Source organism: Gymnogyps californianus, chromosome Z, assembly GCF_018139145.2.
Source record: "Gymnogyps californianus isolate 813 chromosome Z, ASM1813914v2, whole genome shotgun sequence".
Taxonomy (NCBI): domain Eukaryota; kingdom Metazoa; phylum Chordata; class Aves; order Accipitriformes; family Cathartidae; genus Gymnogyps; species Gymnogyps californianus.
Window position 1 is genome coordinate 30,185,246 of NC_059500.1, and position 19,685 is coordinate 30,204,930.

General features: G+C 39.2%; 1 protein-coding gene across 1 annotated transcript in view; it reads right to left on the reverse strand.

The window, feature by feature from the left end:
- The window catches only part of GAK (cyclin G associated kinase), a 56,590-nt gene extending 39,623 nt beyond the window's left edge, over positions 1 to 16,967 (reverse strand). Inside the window, exons 1-6 of the mRNA XM_050912488.1 lie at positions 16,910 to 16,967; positions 15,668 to 15,757; positions 9,530 to 9,665; positions 8,795 to 8,907; positions 8,147 to 8,258; positions 5,824 to 5,947 (exon numbers count right to left, since the gene is read on the reverse strand). Of these exons, the coding sequence (XP_050768445.1) occupies positions 5,824 to 5,947; positions 8,147 to 8,258; positions 8,795 to 8,907; positions 9,530 to 9,665; positions 15,668 to 15,736 (554 nt within the window). The 5' untranslated portion in view covers positions 15,737 to 15,757; positions 16,910 to 16,967. The remainder of the gene's footprint in view (positions 1 to 5,823; positions 5,948 to 8,146; positions 8,259 to 8,794; positions 8,908 to 9,529; positions 9,666 to 15,667; positions 15,758 to 16,909) is intronic.
- Between the last annotated feature and the right edge of the window lie 2,718 nt (positions 16,968 to 19,685).

Sequence of the window (19,685 nt, forward strand, 5' to 3'; positions counted from 1 at the left end):
GTGTTTCATGTCAGACTGGTAACTGAGATTGCTTTAAATGGCAGGAAGGTGAAAAAATGCATATTCTTCACACTGGTAAGCATTCCTACACATTTCAAGATATAACCCTGTAACTAAAAATCAGGAATAAGGTCTTTCCTTTCATGTCGTTACGGGCAGAAATTTCATTTACATAGCTATGTTGCTGGCAGGTGATAAGAGTAGAAGAACATACAAACAAATCAAGAGACTGCATGTAGGGTTTCTGGTCCATATGGACCAGTGTGCTTTTTAAGGCTCCAATTAAGCTAAACAGGAAAGTATGTTATGACACCAATATTAGTCACTTTTCTGATTATACCAGGCTACTTCAAGGCTTTTTAGTGAGAAGTCTAGTGGGAAATGTAGCAAGATATGAATTCTCATTTTGCACAATAAATACCTAAACAAAATCAGAAGTTTTAATTAGATGTTAAAAGCTTTTCACTGTGTAAATGGTTGGCACTATCAATCTTGCCAGCAGACAGCTGCACTTAAAGACCATAACTAATTCTAAACAAAAGATCATTCCAGCAAATTAAGTTAAAAACAATTAAATTAACAATTAAATTCACAAAATAAACTAGTTAGCATACAGCACAAAATTCTACAACAGTGCATAGTGACCTTCTGTTACTAACAGCTGAAGATGGGAAAGAATAAAGAATGACAGAGTAACCAGCAAAGCTACAATGTGAGCACACAAACCACTATCTTCAGTTAAATAATGCCCTAACACTAAGCAATCTTCCTCCAGACATCTCTACACTCACAAGAGTAGAAAAACATCCGTTCATTAGCTAAACACCACCGTTTTTGCAGTTTATTTTTTAAAAGCCAGGAAGAAATGCAGCACTGAAATTCACATCAATTTGTTCCCACTTGGTTTCGCTTCATAGAACTGAATTAATCGTTCAGCTACCTAGTGCAACAAAGATCCATGAAATAAAGCGTTAATGCAGCAGCTTTAACGAACCAGAAACAAAATTACCTTAAAAGCAAAGAAAGCTAGCAATAAAAGACAGCTATTTGTTTCCTAGATTACTAGGTCGTAATCTCTTCAGTGAAAGAGACTGTTCTGACAAAATAAAACAAGATTGATTGTAAGTTTTGCATGCTGCTTTCAGTACCAGCGAAGACCGGATACTCAAAACATTTATATATGATTTTTGGCACAGCATCTGTAATCTGTGTGGATGCAGACCTCAATCAGCATCAAAGCTGGTCAAGGACGTAGCAGTGTCACAAGCAAGAGATGGATGAGCTGAACAGAGGTATGTTGAGGCCACACAGCTGCAGACTGAGTTATCAGGCACACATGAATACATCTGCTGGAACAAAGTTCCCTTGAATGCAGACACTGCTCTGCCATATCGGGCCCCTTCACAGAGCAGTGCATATCTGCTCTAAGTGCGTATATACCCTGGCACTTTCTTTTAGGTCAGTTTGTATCAATAGAGGGCTGAACCTCTGTTGCTCTGTGTTCTCTCTGATATAGCTATAAACTGCTTCTGCCTGACCTGAATCTGCAACGGAGACTGCGACACCTGCAAGTGAGGTGGCTTGGGGGACAATCAAGATGGCCCTCATTCACTCTCCTGTTCCTAGTAGCCTGTGACATGCTTTAGTTTTCAGACTTTATCACTTATTAGGACAAACAAGAGACCAAAATTTGAATTACAATAAAGGCAGCTATGGGAGAGAAGAAAAAATTAACTTTTTTGTAGCAACTACAAAACACTAACTCTTCCACTATAGTTTGGATTCAGTGAGAAAGAAGTCTGTCTGCAGATAAAGGAAATAACTCCACAATTCAGAAAAGCAATGGTAAGTAGGAAGGAGGGAGCCTACGTAATGAGATGACAGACTCCAACATGAGGAGTGCTTAAGTGTGGTGAGGAAAATACACAAGGAAGAGACGTTTTAGTTTGTCCAGAATGTCTGCTTCTCATGTTGGTTGAAGAGTTTTGGAAAGGCAGTCAAGGATGCAACAGTAGAAGAGGTATTCTCACATCCCTGATGGTATCGGCTGTAGCCACAACACAAGTTTGTAAAGGCAGAGAATGACCATGACAAACAGGTATGTCCTATAGTAGATGCAAACAAAGAATTAACACTTCAGCTTGGTTAAAGCATAAATAGTTTTTGCTATCTTTGCTAAAAGGAATGCACAAGCCCAGTGGTGGGACTCTCAGCAGCACAGTGAATGTTAAATGCTAAGAATGTTAAATGCTGAAGAACGTGAGACTACCTTAGGTCCTGCTAAGTATTGCTCCCATTGTTTCATGTTTTGCCATTTCAGTGAACTGTTAAATGCAATTAAGATTCAAAATACACATGAGACTTATCAAGGAATGAAAATTACAGAGCTAAGGACCACTAAAGAATACTGGCAAATTACAAGTGGAAAGATTTTCTCTTTCAGTGTTGATTAAATATTACCTGGAAAATAAGTATTGAAGTAACTGGTTCTCACTAGCACAATTATGTACTTGGCGCATTCCCTCCTTTTCCTTCGCTCCCCAATCCAATGACCAAATTCACTTTGATAACACAAGAAAACAAAAAGCCAGTTGTATGAAGACAGAGGGTGTTCCACAAAACCAAGATTTGTTTATGTTAGTGCAGAGCTTAAACAAAAATCTGACACAGTCTCACATGCTCTGTCAGAGGTGATGTGCACGAGTTACCTAAATATAAACCCTTATTCAATCAGCTTAGTCCAAAACATCTGCGAGGGACCGATCTCCTCATGATGAACCTTGGGACTTAACATACACTGTCTGACGATCCTCTGTCAAGCCATCACAGCCCATGGAAGTGCTGTACCCCCATTAGATGGAAAAAGCCTGCGGCACGTTGATCTAATTTGGATATTACAATACTCCCACCCATTAAGAGCTACAAACCAAAACCATGTCAAACAGGATATTACAATACTCCCACCCATTAAGAGCTACAAACCAAAACCATGTCAAACAGTTACATTCACAAGCTACTCAATTCTAGTAAATATCCACATGTGACTTTCTGTAATTAATACAAATAAGATGTAAAAGTAATGAGCTTTTCTTTGACTAATATTTAGTAAGTTCCACAAGACATGCATTAAAATGTCTCCAACAGCACTCTCATTCCTGAGACAGGCTCAAACACTACCACAAACTAAACAGTCATGCCAGGTAAAGTTTGAAGCAGTTTAGAGGATTGCAACAGTTCCTTACGTCCCATGCAAATTTAAGGCATAAATGATCCTGCCATGGGGCTCTGTGCAGGACTCGAGAGCCTCAAGTTCCATCTCAATCATACTTTCCCATTTTTGTCAAAAAAGGATTCTAACTAAAGTGCCAAGCGTATAGTTCAGCCACAGAACACTAGCTAGCGATTCAGAAATAGTATAGTAACTTTAAGAGTAAGATAGATGCAAGACTTATTTTGGGCTGTCACCATAATCTAAACAAACAATTGTAGAGAAGAGCATGTGAACTGAAGAGCATCTTTTCGGACAGCAAGTACTCACTGTCCTATACTTCAGAAGCTGCCAGATGAGCTCTGCAGATGCGGCTGGATGTACAGTTACTGTTTTATTCCTTGCACACTACACTTATTATGGAACCAAAGGAGATCACACAAAGCAAAAAGCCACACACCTGTTAGGTAAGAGAAATAAAAATAAAGTGCAGTCACAGCATAAGCCTGCATTAAGCAGGCAATAAGCCATATTAAAAAGTCAATTTTAGATAGTCCTAATCCACCACTAGAAAAGGGGGGGAGAAATGGCACAAGATGAAATTCAAAAAAGTAATTAAACTTCCAGTGGACTTTAAGGAAGAAACTGCTTGCAAGAGCAGGAAGAGGAAACTTCTTCAAACATAACTTACTAATGAGGGCACAACAATCCAGAAAGTCATGGAGACAAGAGCACAAGAAAGTGAAGTGCAGGACTACTTCAGAAGCATGTAGTGTACAATCAAAATATAGTATCAGAGTAAGATCTAACACAGGAACACAGGCATGTGAAAGTAGGGCTTATAACGTTGTCAAAGGTAGACAAGAATTTAAGTGTTATCTGTCACAAAGGAAGAAAAGTAATTTCTCCACTGTGAGACTTAAATCTAAGCAAAACTGGGAGAATTTAAGACAAGGAATTAAGTACCTTCAAGTTTATAAATAGTAGAGTTGTCAAAGGCAAGGAATCTGCAGAGTATTTCCATGTTTTACCACACAGTAAATTTCATTTAACAAGATACCACAAAAGGAACAGAAGTAGGACTGAAGAGGAGGGGAGAGGAAGATCAGTTCCACAGAAGGTAGCAGGTACAAGGAGATAAAGAACAGAGGCCTGCAAGACAGCACATGCCAAAGAAATAAAATGGAGAGCAGTTGCTTAGAAGTTGTAGCACATCATGTTACTTCATACATGGAATTCCTACAGTTCTGCTAAGCCGCTAACAAGTCACCGCTTTTCATCATGCAACAGTTCATTCCCCTTGTATACCTCTCTATCTCCTCTCCAGTCAGTGTGGTTTCCCCAGGGTGAAAAGTTTGATGCTACTGTGCCAACTGCTTCTGTAGAAAGCTTAAGGACAAACCAAAGCTGCATAGCTTTTGTGACCTTCAGAAAATAGAGGACCTGGCCTTTCTAAGCCACACATAGGAAGTTTAAACAGACTAAGTGTAAGCACAAACAGCTAAAAACGCACTTGAAGTGGCTACAGAGGTGCAAGATCTACAGATTTAACTTATCTGATCATTACAAATATTTTAGAGCAGCACTACACACAAATTACACTCAGTGACAGAAAAACGTGTTGCAAGCAATAGACTTCACAAGCCATTAACGCATTATACCAATTAAAGGGCCACATACCAATTAAAGGGCCACATACCAATTAAAGGGCCACATACCAATTAAAGGGCCACATACCAATTAAAGGGCCACATACCAATTAAAGGGCCACATACCCTACAGTGAGGGACCAGGTTCAGTATTCCTCAGGAGGCCCTAGTTCAGTCATGGTATTCAGTAGTGACTTACCTGCTCTTCCTAGAATTAAGAAGAAACTTTTACACTGCATATATTTTTATTATGAGTTAAAAATGGATGAATCATACAGATTGATTAATACCGATCATATAGAGGTACTAGAAATTTGGAATGAGACTGAAAATCTGATGAGAAAAAAAATAATCACACACTAGGTATCTGAGAACACATACATCAAAACAGGAGAGTATTCGTCCATGTAATGCAGGGCAAAGGAGACAAACAGTGCAGATCCTCTCACTTTGCCTTGAGGGCACAGGATTCCACCTGAAAACTAAACTGGATAGAAGAGCTCATACACTATTTCCCTGCAGTTTTTCTTCTCACCTCCATTCCCTTTATTTGTACTTTTCACCACTCCATCTTTTTTCCTTCCTCTCATTCATGGAGGCCCTATCTACTAATTCAATTCATTCATTCTGAACCATGATAGTCCTATTCCACACCTCTCTGCCCTGCTCCAGCCCCGACCTGCTCATCTCTCCCAAGCTTTCAGTATCTAAAATACAGCAGGGAAAGTAGTACTTATGGACAGGCTTTTGCCCCCAACATTCTCATTTCTAGTATATGATTGCTAAAGTAACTTTTGTATTAATATCATTCATAAAATCTCAGGGCTAGCTACCAGCTACTAGAGCTCATACTTGGAAAAGTATGCTGAATTTGATCATTTCTGGAGTAAGCTCCTGACCCTTCATTTAGAACTCTTACCAGCACAATTTTAAATTTTTATTTTTTTTTTTTTTTTTTTTACTCACTTGGCCACAGACTGGATAACTTTAGAAGATGTATCCTTAATATTAGTGAAAAATCGCTCTGTTCCACCCCTCAGAATATCAAAGAACCCTCCATAAGTCTGGTCACATTCCGCAACGGTCAGGCCTAGAGTAGTCGAATAAAAATAATTGCACTTTAAGTCATATCCTGGAATGGGCTCCATGCTAAAGCAAGTTGCCTACAAAGCTGGAAGGGAAAGCACATACAGGCTACGTCTTGCTGTAAGGCTCACAGTTCTGAAGTTCTCCTTAACTATGACCTATGCAAAAAATAGTACTTCCTGCAGTCAGGAGGTACTAGCAAACTACTTAACACATTGTTTAATTCAGTGTTTGCACTTAAGAGAAAACAAGGTAAAAAGTTTCTGAAAGTAAAGCATTTATTTCGTATTGCCAGCACAGCAAAATGCTGTCTTTTTTTAGTATCAGTCTCTTAAAGTGCAGCTTATTGTTAGCAAACCTACTTAAGAACCCCCAGTAGAGACATTTTAATGCAGGGCTTCAAAAACAGCTGGCATAATTAAGTTATTTTTTAAGCACAACATCCCTATTAGTATGATTGTATACAACAAACAGTACTCATTCTTTCACAAGACAGATGGCCAGCCTTTTGATTATAATCCTATTAGAAAGCTGGATTCCTCCACAGAAATTGATATACAGACAGCATTACTGCAATAAATATTACCCAGTTTTTAAATTTTCCATGGAACATCAATATCCTTTGTCTCACTGGCAATTCAGCATAAGTAATATCAAGCAAGAAATATCAAGCTGGAAGGAAAACTGAATACAGTATGAAATATTCCCTTGATATATTCTACATTAATTGAAGTGTTCCATATTCACGTATGATATATGATAAGATGGTGCAGAAATTGCCTTTTAATAAGAAATTAGATGCAAATAAGCCTATCAAGTTTCTCATTTTCTTTACTATATTAAGTGCAAGTATTTTCAACTGAATGAACTCTGGAATATCTTTTTTTACAGAATGGGTATGTCAGCTTTTATTTGTGTCATTTTGGAGACGTGTTTTGGTTGACTCAATATAGTACTGTTAGTCCAACTACTGTTTTTGCTCAGATGGAACCACAACTCCTCCTCCTCACCATCAATGTCCTATTGCACAACCATCTCCTGAAGTCCTCCCTGCACAATCCTCCCATAATTAGCTGGGCTCAAGGTAGTACCAGCTATAGCTATTTCTGAAAGTACTGACTGGATGGCCAATAAATTGAGTTTAGGCTGCTGCTTTTTCCCTTTGAGGCTGTCAGACATCAGTCTTTTGGAAGTGACAAAGCTAAATAGCTTTAAACTATGATCACCCTGCCAGATGCACTTCAAACTATCACGGGGGGTCAAAAGTCTTTTTGGGGGGTAGAGGAGGAGGGAGAGGTGGACCCCAGATGCTTACAGAAGTATTTCTTCCTCATACAGGCTTTTCACAGGCTAAAATAAATACATGTCAGGTCAGTGACTCCTTAGCATTAATGAACTACTGTGGTCCGTAGTCAAAATCCCTGCAATTGCTACTGCGTTTCTTTGTTGGACTACCTCAACCATTAGACACCAACGAGCCCGTTTCAGCATAAAGTTATACCGAAAGCCACAGAACAGCTGCTATCTTTTTAAGTTGTAACATATCTGATGTTAAGTAGTTCTTCCTGGAAAGCAAAGACAACTGTCACTTTCTTACACCAAAGATCCAATATTGTGCACAAACTCAGGATATGTACTGATTTCAGTAACTTCCGCCACAAAATAACAAGGTTTCAGTTAAAATACAGCACTTCTGAGAAGACTTTTAACAGTTTAAATTTAAGAGGAGTTTAAATTCTCCTCTTTACACAAGATACTTTCAAATATCGCTGCCCCATTGAATTGGAAAGTTTTGCGTTTAAAATAAGCCATTTTTATTCATTTGTCATAACCTGAAGACTATTTTCTCTACAGCTCTTGTTCTTAAGAACACTATTGCTTATTGTATCCGCCACTTTCATCAAGTTTTAGTTCACTTATTTCAACTCTTCTGCCTCTACAGGTCAATAATGCATTTTAGTTTCAATTATTCTACATAGGAAACCAAATTTTATCTTGCCCAGCAATGAACTTCAGAAATTCACATTGCATGTATCAACATACAACCAAACCCCACAAAAAATAAAACAAGGTTAGAAACAGTGATATAAATGCAAAATAGCTAGTACTTGTGCAAAATATCTCAAACCCCCAAATGATTTTTTTCCACACAGAAGATATGCAATTGGTTTTACACTAAGATGATGTCTCTTTCTGCACTTACCTGCATTGTACATATTGTTGAGCTGTCCTGCAGGCTTGGAGCTCTGTGAAACAGAGGTCACAGATGTCCGAGGCTGAGCATTGTTTCCATAGCCTCCATTTTGTTCCAGGAGCTGAGGAGATTAATACTCACTATGAGTATTTTCTTGCCAATTTAGCCAACTTGTTATGCTTTGTAAATTACTTTTACTTGGTGAGAACAACTAAGCTGAACCTCAGTAGAAAGCCAGGAAGTTGAGATATACTAATTGATTCACTTGCAGTATTGTGCAAATTAAGCATTGAACAGAAGACATCTAAGTGGGTTTCAAGTTAGTGTAGGCAGAGCCTTCATACACTAGATTTTTCTGTGCAAGTTAATTATGATTAAACGCAGCATGTCAAACAGAGCACTCGTGCAAGCAGTAAGAACTACAACTAGTTTCCTTTAATGTCACACAAGCTCTCTGCTTTTAAAGGCATATTTTCAAAGATCCTACAAGTGATACACATGAATTCAATTGAATTTCAAAACAAGTTAGTGTGAAATTTTCAGAAGACTAAGGAACAGGGGACCTGCTCTGACATCTGTTACTAAACTCACATTCACTGGATAAGAGAGGAGAGAAAGGAGACAAAATCAATAATACTCCTTATGAGACATCTTTACCTCTGTGATGGGGGATTTAGGATTCACATTCCTAGCTGCTGCAATCTCCTGCAGTTGATTCACAAGTTCAGTGATTGACAATCTCTCCTCTGGGTTCACCTTCAAAGTGGAGCCTAAAAAAGGAGATTCAGACAATGTAACAGAAACCCCTCAGACCTTTTCTCCCAGCAGAGATTAATAATTTCTTCAGTGCACTCCAGTGCAATAAGCAATCAAACGTGAACAGAGTGGAGCAACTCCTAAATCCATATATCATTGTCATAACAGGTATCCATGAAAAAACACCATTTAGGGTTAAGAATATTTCAAAGAATATATTTTAGGATCAGTTAATGAATAACCTCAGAAGTAACAGTATATCTAATATTGTTGGAGTTGGAGACATACTTCTGGCACTGTAATTAAAGTTTCCAGTAATCTATTTGAAATTTAAAGAAAATAGAATTTCTAAAGCAAATTCAAAGAAATCAAATTAAAACACTAGTTGTTCCTATGGACTAATTCAAATTGTAAGCAAGACAGGCAACAGCACTAAAAAAACCAAAGTTTCAAAACCAACTAAAAAACCAAAAATTTCCAAGTTTTTTTGTTAATGGATTAAAATTTTTAATAAAACATGTTGCTGCAGTTAACCTTTTTCATCATCACGTCAATAACAATTAACTATCAGTATTACAACACTATCAATAAGATGTATCCATAAAGACACCAAATTAAACAATGTTGTAAACTTACGAATGAGATCATGAAACACAGAGTAGCGGGTGTCATTTTGTGGGATGACATATTTCCCATTGACTATGCGAAGTTTAGCTCCATCTTCAAATGGATGTTGTCTAAAGCACAGCAAGTACAGGATACAGCCCAGAGCCTACATAGAGATAAAGGCAGAAGTATTTCATAGAATCATGGAACAATTTAGGTTGGAAAAGACCCTTCAGATCATCAAGGCCAACCATTAACCTAACACTACGAAGTCCACCACTAAACCATGTCCCTAAGCACCATGTCTACATGTCTTTTAAACACCTCCATGGATGGTGACTTCACCACTTCCCTGGACAACCTGTTCCAGTGCTTGATAATCCTTTCAGTGAAGAAATTTTTCCTAATATCCAATATAAATCTCACCTGGTGCAGCCTGAGGCAGTTTCCTCTCGTCCTGTCACTTGTTACTTGGGAGAAGAGACCAACACCCACCTTGCTACAACCTCCTTTCAAGTAGCTGTAGAGAGCGATAAGGTCTCCCCTCAGCCTCCTTTTCTCCACACTAAACCCCAGTTCCCTCAGCCGCTCCTCATAGGACTTGTGCTCTAGACCCTTCACCAGCTTCGTTGCTCTTCTTTGGACACGCTCCAGCACCTCAATGTCTTTCTTGTAGTGAGGGGCCCAAAACTGAACGCAGTATTCAAGGCACGGCCTCACCAGTGCTGAGTACAGGGGGACAATCACTCCCCTTGTCCTGCTGGCCACACTATTTCTGATACAAGCCAGGATGCTATTTGCCTTCTTGGCCATCTGGGCCCACTGCTGGCTCATTTTCAGCCGGCTGTCAACCAATGCCCTCAGGTCCTTTTCTGCCAGGCAGCTTTCCAGCCACTCTTCCCCAAGCCTGTAGCATTCCATGGGGTTGTTGTGACCCAAGTGCAGGACCCGGCACTTAGCCTTGTTAAGTCTCATACAATTGGCCTTGGCCCATTGATCCAGCCTGTCCAGATCCCTCTGTACAGCCCTCCTACCCTCAATCAGATCAACACTCCCACCCAACTTGGTGTCGTCCGCAGACTGACTGATGGTGTGCTTGACCCCCTCATTTGGATCATTGATAAAGATATTAAACAGAACTGGCCCAAATACTGAGCCCTGGGGAACACCACTTGTGACCAGCCACCAGCTGGACTTAACTCCATTCACCACAACTCTTTAAGCCCAGCCATCCAGCCATTTTTTACCCAGCAAACCATAGACAGATGTCATAGTGGTGTCACAGCAGGCAGAACATTGGCAGTGGCAGTTGGTGACACCACCAGCCCAGGACAGGTACAAAAAGGGCTGTGCCAGTCCACGCTAGCAGATAAGCGGCCAGGTGAGCAAGGGCAGGGAGGGGAGAGCACAGAGGCTGCCCATGGTGATGGAGGGTGGCTGCTTTGTGCTACAGTTGGACGTCCAAACAGGGAAACAACCAGACCACTGCACACTCCTGTCCTCTTCCTCCTCTGCCACTGAGCTGGAGAGTTGCCAACAGTCTACAGGACAGGTAACACCAACCCCTCCCGCATGGTGGTCTTACAGGGAGCTGGAAGCTCTCCAAAGCTCTGTGCCCCTTTTCACTGGGTACCCTGGGACTGAGCTCCTGGCACTAGCCCTAGTGACACAGTGACCACGTCAGTGGGCAGAATGCTGGTGGTGGCCAGCATTTTTGGCCCAGAATGGGTGTCTCCTGACCATCAGGGAGGCATGGAATGGACAACTTTGGTGTAAGGCTGGGAGAGCCCCAGGCAGGGAGGCAGGGGCTGCCCGTGGCAACAGAGGGTAGCTGCTTCAGTTGGTAGTTCTCCTGTCTTTGACAGCTTCAGCCCCAGACAGTGACGTGAGCAGATCATGGCACGCTTCTGTCCTCTTCCTCCTCCACCACTCAAGAGTGTTGCAACTTTACACAAGGATACTGACACAAGGATATTGACCCAAGGATAAAGAAACACCTTATCCTGTACCTCTACACCTTATCTCGTATCCTGTGATAGATAGTGTCATGGTCCTACAGGAAGCTGGGAGGTCCTCACAGCCGTGGACAAAATGAGCTCTGCAGCACTCACCTTCTTTGTGTGAAACTTATCACAGAACAAAAAAGTTTATAAATACAAATCTTCTGATTCATGAACCCATTGGTTGGTGGTTTTTGTTTGTGCTGTCTTTAATTCAGGCAATGATATTTAAAGCAGAATTTTAAGAGTATGAAATTGATTAAGCTTCCTAATACTGCTTGCAAATCACAGGTTTCAACCATCAACTGCTGACTCATGCAACTCTCTATATATTCCCAGTGCTTTAGAGATCAGCTTCACACTCCTTTAGAAATAATTAGTCTTGACGTTTGTCTGAGGACAGAACACTCAGTGAAACATTCATTTGGCATGTCAATTAGAGAGTTCCAAGCAGCAATACTGCTATTAAATAGGTTTGTGGGGGTTTCTTCCCTTTCATGGAAGTTTTCAGGTTCAGGGATTCTCCTATTCCTGTCTTTTAAAAAAATCATTACAATAAATCCATTTTATGAATTTCACAGTATACAAAAATGAATAGTCTTGCGACACTGAACATGTTCAAGAACAGGATTTTTCTTACAAAAAGGCTCAGAAGTTTTATTCATATCTTCATTCTGTGCTTCAAGGAGACTCATTTTATTTGTGGGGACAGAATTTGGTCTTTTGTATTTCTAACTCAGATATATTCTTTTATGCAATACACCAGCTAGGCAAGCATTTTAGTGTTAATCAATTTGTTTAACTGACACTAGGGGCACACATCATCATCTCTAAAACACTTGTCTTGATAAAGATTTGAAGAAAATAAGCCTGAAATGACAGTCCCTTTATTTCCTACAATCAGAAGGCTACTCAATTCTTATAACAAACAAAATTTAAGATTGTTTTCAGACAGGTTCATTCAGGCCTCAAAAAAAAAAAAAATATCACAAAACGAGGACTATCACATCCTGGGAACAAGTTCCTTGTTGTGCCCAAACTTGGGACCTGTGCAACCTGACAAGGGAACAACCACCAAAGCCAGAAGTCAGTTTTGAATTCTAATCTCTGAATAGTCCAGGTGTTATGGATTAGTTAGGATAATTTAATCTGTTACTGAAGTACATGTAAGCTGATATATGTATTTTCATTTAAGTTAACATACAAAATACACTGGCAGAGTCATACTACTGTAATAGAACCACATTCCATTTGGCCTATAAAAGTTTGACAATAAATCACCCAATACCTCCAAGAAAATGTTCGCACAACAGACTGGAAAATTCTTCCTCAAAGTTTCTTCTGAACCCCAGCTTAGTTGCTTGAGCATATGGGCTTTTATAACCCTCACAAATAGAACAAGCCAGTGAAGACATTAGCTAAGAGATCTGCTCACTGACTCCAGTCCTCTGCGTGCACTGTCTTCAACTGTCCTTGGCTGTCAATTTATCCCAAGAATAGTTTCAAAGATTTGAATGTTATTAAAGTCTCAAAAGTTTGAGATCAAGTTACTCCAAAACACACACTGAGTGTCTCAATCCAGGGCCAGAAATAAACTGCGTATATCAATTCTGTATTATTGTATAGCAACTACATTTTTGTCAGTCTTGATAAAAAGCTCTCCACAATGTATACACTGAAGCACCATCTAGTCCACATTAATTAATCCAGCAGGGGAGTACAAGAAATACCACCTACTCTGCCAGAAATGCCTGCTTACAAAGAAGGCAGATCATAATTTAGTTGGAGGAATGAAACTAATCCCTCCGCAGTCTGAGACACCATGCACATCAGAAGACAGCATCCACAGCCACACAGGGGAGACAAGCACAAAGGCAATCAGCCGAACACACAGGAAGTGAAGAGACCACTTCGATTCGATCTTTGCTTTAATTGCTAGAGAATGTTTTTCACTCCCTCCGCTTTATCTGTAATTTAGGATTGTAACAGTGATATATTTTGAATATTTTAAACGCCAATTGTGATTCAATTTGGCTAAAAGGCAATTCCAGTTGCAGCAAGGCAATTCCTCAAAGCCAACACCATCCACATAGCTTCAGCACTGATACACTTAACAGCTAATTTAACCATTCCTTAAGGGGACAGCGGGGGTTTTGGAGGGTTGTGGTAGTGTTTGGCATTTGGGGGAGCGGGGGGGGGGGGGACACGGACACACACACGGGACGACACACGGGGGGCATTGTTTGAAACAAATCAACATACTGTTATTTTTCCACTGACCAGCTTCAGGCCATAAGCAGCACACTTAAAATGATGAAAATGTCTACAGTATAGCTGCAGGATGACACACAGGTATTACACCAAAGTACTTTCTTAATAGAATTAAACTATGTGAAATCTAAAGAGATCATTCAGCTCACACTGAATTAAAACCTGCAAGAAGTCTTCCACTGATTGGAAGATTTTTTTACCAGATATTGGTAAGGAGAACCCATCTTTGAAATTCAGCTCCTTAAACATATTCCAAAGCCCACTCTTACACATTTCTGAAAAAGCAAAAGACTGGGAGTGTACGAAGGACCTTCCAAGCCAAAAGATAATCTAAATGGAGAAAAATCTTTATGAAAAGGTAAAGCCTGTCATTTTAGTGAAATTCCATTGAATTTCAGTTCAGAAAAATCACATTAATTCAGAAAAAATGGAACTAAAGGTATTTGGGTTTAGTGTTTATTTTCTGAAGATCTCTAGACTTAGGTAGGAAATGTACAGAAAGCAGTTGGTCAAGCCTGAGAACCTCTGATCTTACAATGAACATCTAATCACATTCCCATTGTGGAGTCCATGTGGTTGATAACTAATGCTTCATCTATGCTGCTGTTCTAAGTAAGACATTTCTATCTCCTTTATGCTTTTAAGCTCACACAGTGACAAGCATACAGACCGCAACCATAAATGTTACTCACCCTACCTGCTTTCTTCAGAAAACTGTTTTGTTTATCCTAACCACAAACTACAAGATCAGTTATGCTTCCTGAGACAGCATCATATTCTATTGCCAAATATTTTGCATGTTTTCATTGAACCCAGAGTGTAAAGGATAAAACACAGAACAACATGGTCCAATGAAGGAATGGTAAATGGAATAGATCTTCCAAAGACACAGCAGGAGACAATCACCATGTTAATGCTAACGGAGACAGAGTTATTCTAAACAAAAAATAAATTGCAAGTGTCCTTTTGAGTGAGGCTTTTGTTAAATGCATTTCTAGCTTTGTGTTTAACTGGATGTAATCTTGGCTTTGACTGTTAGTATTTAACACATGTGAAGTGAAATGTATTTTTCTTGGTGTTTCTTCACATGCTAGAAGAAAATCACCAACAGCTGTAGAAGCAAAATAAGTTTCCACAATATCTTGTAACTAATTTAAGAAATTGAATGAAGTTCTGAGATTCCAAATAAAAACTTTTAAAGCACCAGTATTACATTCTCAATTTGTCTTTTGACACATCGCTAATACAAATAACAGCTGAACAGCTTGACACTTGCCTCTGTAAAAAAGATCCAATAAACTAAGTTCCTAAGCATAAAGTCACTCGGCAGTACCTCAGTACTATTACAGTGTTACACAACTGAAAGAGGTACAACTGAGGATTTAATATTTACCTTTTATTCCGGCTACAAATTTTTCAGTGAATGTTAACAGTTTATCATTCTTTCTATACAAAGCATGAATCGTTCTCATCCTTGCTATCTGTCAGTATTTTATCTAGATGGAATACCTAGACATAACCATTCTGACCTCAGCAATAGGCTGTCCCAGGATTATGTGCATGGCAGAGCATGAAAGGCAAGAATTTGAATCTAAGGACTGTAAGTATTCTGGCTTTATGGTGGCAAGCTCCAACTAGGCAACAGTTCTACTGAAGTTCAGCATTGCCTCTCACAGTGGAAGTCAAGCTAGATCTGGGAGAAAACCTCAAATACTACATCACATTCTTTCAGTATTTAGATACACAGTTCATACTATTTATTTTAACGCAATACAGTCTATCCTATGTTTATTTTGTTGCTTTTATTTATTTAATCAACAAATTAACATGAAGACTGCAAAATCAGTTTTCACTATGACATAAGCAGCTATGATAGAGCAAGAGAAAAATTTCTTACCCAAATGTCCTGTTTTTCACCAATTGGAAAATTTGAATACAAGTCTATCATTTCTGGTGTCCTGTACATTGGCGTTGTATTCCTTGTGATCTGCAGAAGACAGAATTTCTTGAAACAGAAACTTGAATAATAAGCTCTAGGAAACAGCTCTCCATGTAGAATGGACAGCCTTCTCACTTTGAAAATTAATTTCAGAAATACTTGTCAAGGCAGAAGCCATCAATTGAATCCTGCAATAGACACAACATCTTTGATATAAGGCCAGATAAAGACGGTAGTACTCAGATAAATAACATTGCAATATTCAAGACTCCTTCCAAACCACAAAGCATGTAAAGTAAAATGACTGTTCTACCTGAGGCAAAAAGGGATACAGACACAAATACAGAAAATCATCAATAAACCAAGAAGTAAATTCATGCTCCAGTGTGTATTTCTCACTTCCTCATCACACTTAATGACAGTGCAGACACATCCAAAGAGTTAAGCTATGTTCACAAGGATCCCTGAAGAGACCTTTTCTACCACCTTTTTGCATAGACTATACAAGACAGTGGTACACCATCTTTTCTTCTCCAGAAACCAACGGATTGCTCTCCAAGGATGCTGGATTCCAAAACAGGGGGAGTTTGCAGAGACTCATGATACCAGAAGTTGCACACATGAATTTTAAGCGTCACTGTGTTTCTCTATACTTAAAAGTCTGAGTCCAGTTGATTTATTACATTAGATTTACCAGCATTACTCTCAACTCTAAAGAACAAATGCATTTTGCAAAAACTGTGTTCTTGACACTGTCACTGTAGTCCTAGAGGCAATGCAATACTGCCTATTCAAATTCTGCTGGGCAGACTTGCCACTTCTTTATACATCACTCAACTGAGAAAAACATGAGAAAGTGGGAATCACTTCGGCATAACCGATTTTTGACTTCCTGTTAAAAGCGCAATTAGAAGAAGCTCTAGTAATCACCTCTATTTTTACACAAGATTGTAGAATGGACACTGCTCAAGTTGAAGTAGTGTTTGTATATGCAGCTCCAGAACACAAGCTATGATTATAACTGCAGACAGTGTTTGAACTCTGGCAACACAAATACAAACCCAAAGCTTTACTAACAACACTACAACTGAAACAGTCTTCAGTCGTCTTAGAAGTCCCATGAATCTACATCAGATTAGTAGTAACAGTTAAATGAATCCACCATTGATATTAAGATTAATCACATTAAAATAGTCTCACCTCTTCTTCAACCAGTGTCCTCTTTTGTGCAGACCAGTTGTAGTCAGGATAGTAAGCTATAGTTGTAGCACTACCAAAGTCACAAAGTTTAACCGTCCCTTGGTTACTAATGAGCAAGTTTTCCACCTTCAAAAAGAGGCAGAGTAATAAATTACAGATGTCTTTTTTCTGTACACTAACACACATGCTTTTAAACATCAACTCACTTGTGCATGTATATAAAAAATACGCACTTTAGCCCAGAATGTTGTTTACAGGAGTAGAAAGATTGGAGACTACTGTAGAAGTACATGGTAGCAATACAGCCAATTTTTAAAAGGAAGCACCAAAAACAGTATGACCAGGAAACATTCAAGAGAACAAGAAATAAACCCCAGGAAAAAAAGTCATTTTATTAGCGCCTAAGAAGAGGCCAGTTTTTCAGAGGACCACTTGCAGAAGCAGTATCTTGGAATCCAAATGTTTTCATGCATAAAACTGAACACTGTTAGCTTAATTGCAGTGGACTGGAGGTTAGGACTGCTGTAGACACAAAACAGGAAGGTACTAGTAGAGAAGCAGACTGCTGGGGGACACTCTGAAAGAGGCAGCCGTGACCCTGTTCAGAGACAGAAACCAGCTATTTGAGGACCATGTGCTGCCTGCATAGTTCATCATCATCCCTCCCTTCTACTTCATAAAATCCAACCTTCCTAGATTGCTAAGTGAAATGGGGAAGAAGCTTAAGGGGAGGGTAAAAGTAGGTAATGGGCAGAAGTATTGTGGAGTCATAACCACAAAAGGGCTGAAAAAGAAAATTTGTATCTCTGTATGAAGTCAGGAAAAGGTGTAAAAGTTAAGAGGCATATTAGTAACATTGCAACACCACACAGGATAACTAGGTTTGTCTTCCCTTTCCCTTTGAAACCACAACATCTCTGGACTTCCTTCTGTAAAACCTCAGTTTTCAGAACATCCTACTAGCCTCCCTTACACACGTCCCTTCCAACTTCTTCCACTATAAAATTAATTTTGACTACCCTGGAGGAAGACATAAGCTCCGTTAATGATGTGGTTAGAGTATCGATCTCAATGAGCAATCTGAATTCCCTTCTCCATTGGATAACCTTTGCTTATTTCCATGCACAATAAGAAGGGTGGGCATTCAACATAAAATTAAATTTATACACTAAAAATGGTCACAGTAAGACCAGAGATCAAGCTTCTGTGCACATATGTTCTGGTTTTTGTGCTTTCGTAAAGGTTGCTAATAAATGTAAAACATTCCAGCTGATTATTCAGATCTTAACAGGCTCTATGACCTGTGTTACGCAGACTACCTGTGTGCTGCATGGCAAATCCTGAAAAGATCAAATTCAGACAATTAAAATATCAGAGAAGCACTGATATTTTACAAATTGCTCTCTAACTAGCTTAGAATTTTTACAACTCTGTAACTAGCTCGGTTCTTGCAGTGCCGTACACACATATTGTAAGTGCGAACTTCGTCCAAAGGGGTACAGGAACAAAGAATGCGTTACACTGACAAGCAAGAGAAGAAAACCACAGGAGGACAGAAACAGCCACCACTATGAAGGTGAACTTGATTTTAAGGTGCACTGTAGAAGTTCATGAATCATTATACTTTTAGTCAAAATAATTGAGAAAAACCTGTTAGGACTCCACCCTACTACAGCCCTCCCCAAAAGCTACACTAGCATCTCAGGTCTCATTTGAGGTTGGCTCAAAACTTTGACCTACAGTTTTTTTATGCTGCTGACCTAAGTTCAGCCTTCTGGAAAGAGTAGCACAGTTAAATGAGCCCTATTTGGCTCCTGATTGTAGTAAGGTCTCTGCCTACTGCAGCACAACTATCATTTAATCTTGCTTTGCAGCCCCTGTAACATGAAACCAACATGAAACCAAATTCCCGCCTTTTTCCATATTTTATCTCTGCCAAGGAACTTATGTTACTTGACAAGAAAAAACAAACCTTGAATTACAGCATTAACTCAATTTCTATGGAGCTGGCTATGTAAGAAGTGGTGTATTTATTTGTAAATAGCTTTTTACCCCTTTTTCAAAGAAGAGACACACCTTTTCTACAAGCTTTTTGAGCAGCTGGTGTACAGACATTTCAGTGAATAAAAGATTTTATTCTAGAAAGTAACAACAAGAAAGTTCTATCCCAGCTTGGTTAAAATTTCTTTGACATGACCTAGAAGCCTGCCTAATGGTACTGAGGCAAAAAAAGCTAAAAAATGTGTTCCATCATCAAAACTATTTTTATATTAAGGGGCTATACTAGCACCTAACATCAAAGCTTTCAACAACAGTGTTGAAAACACTTAGCACACATTTACTTTTAAAAAGTGGTTTCATTTTCCTTTCCTCAAAGTAATCAAGTACATGCTTACTTAAGGAGGAACAAATTTTCCTTTTATATTCAGCTGATATCACATCAAGCAGGAAACAGATGTGTGAAATTCAGACTCTGTTTCAGGAATAAGAATCTTCTTTCTCTTATTTTGTTTATGTTTATGAAGACCACCTCCTTCCACTAGGTTCAAATGTATCTGCAGTACAGCAGAATCTCACTGATGGTTAGGGTTCCTTCACGTAAGGTATGGTGTACATGTAAAGGCAAACCCCTGCCTTCAAAATACAAAATTGAAACACAGATGAAGTCCTTTCAAATCTCCCAAGTTTAAGGGGACAACACTTTCTACAGCATAACTCTATAGCATCTTGGTAAAAGCTAACAGAATGAAAAATTAAGAAACAAAATCTATCCTGA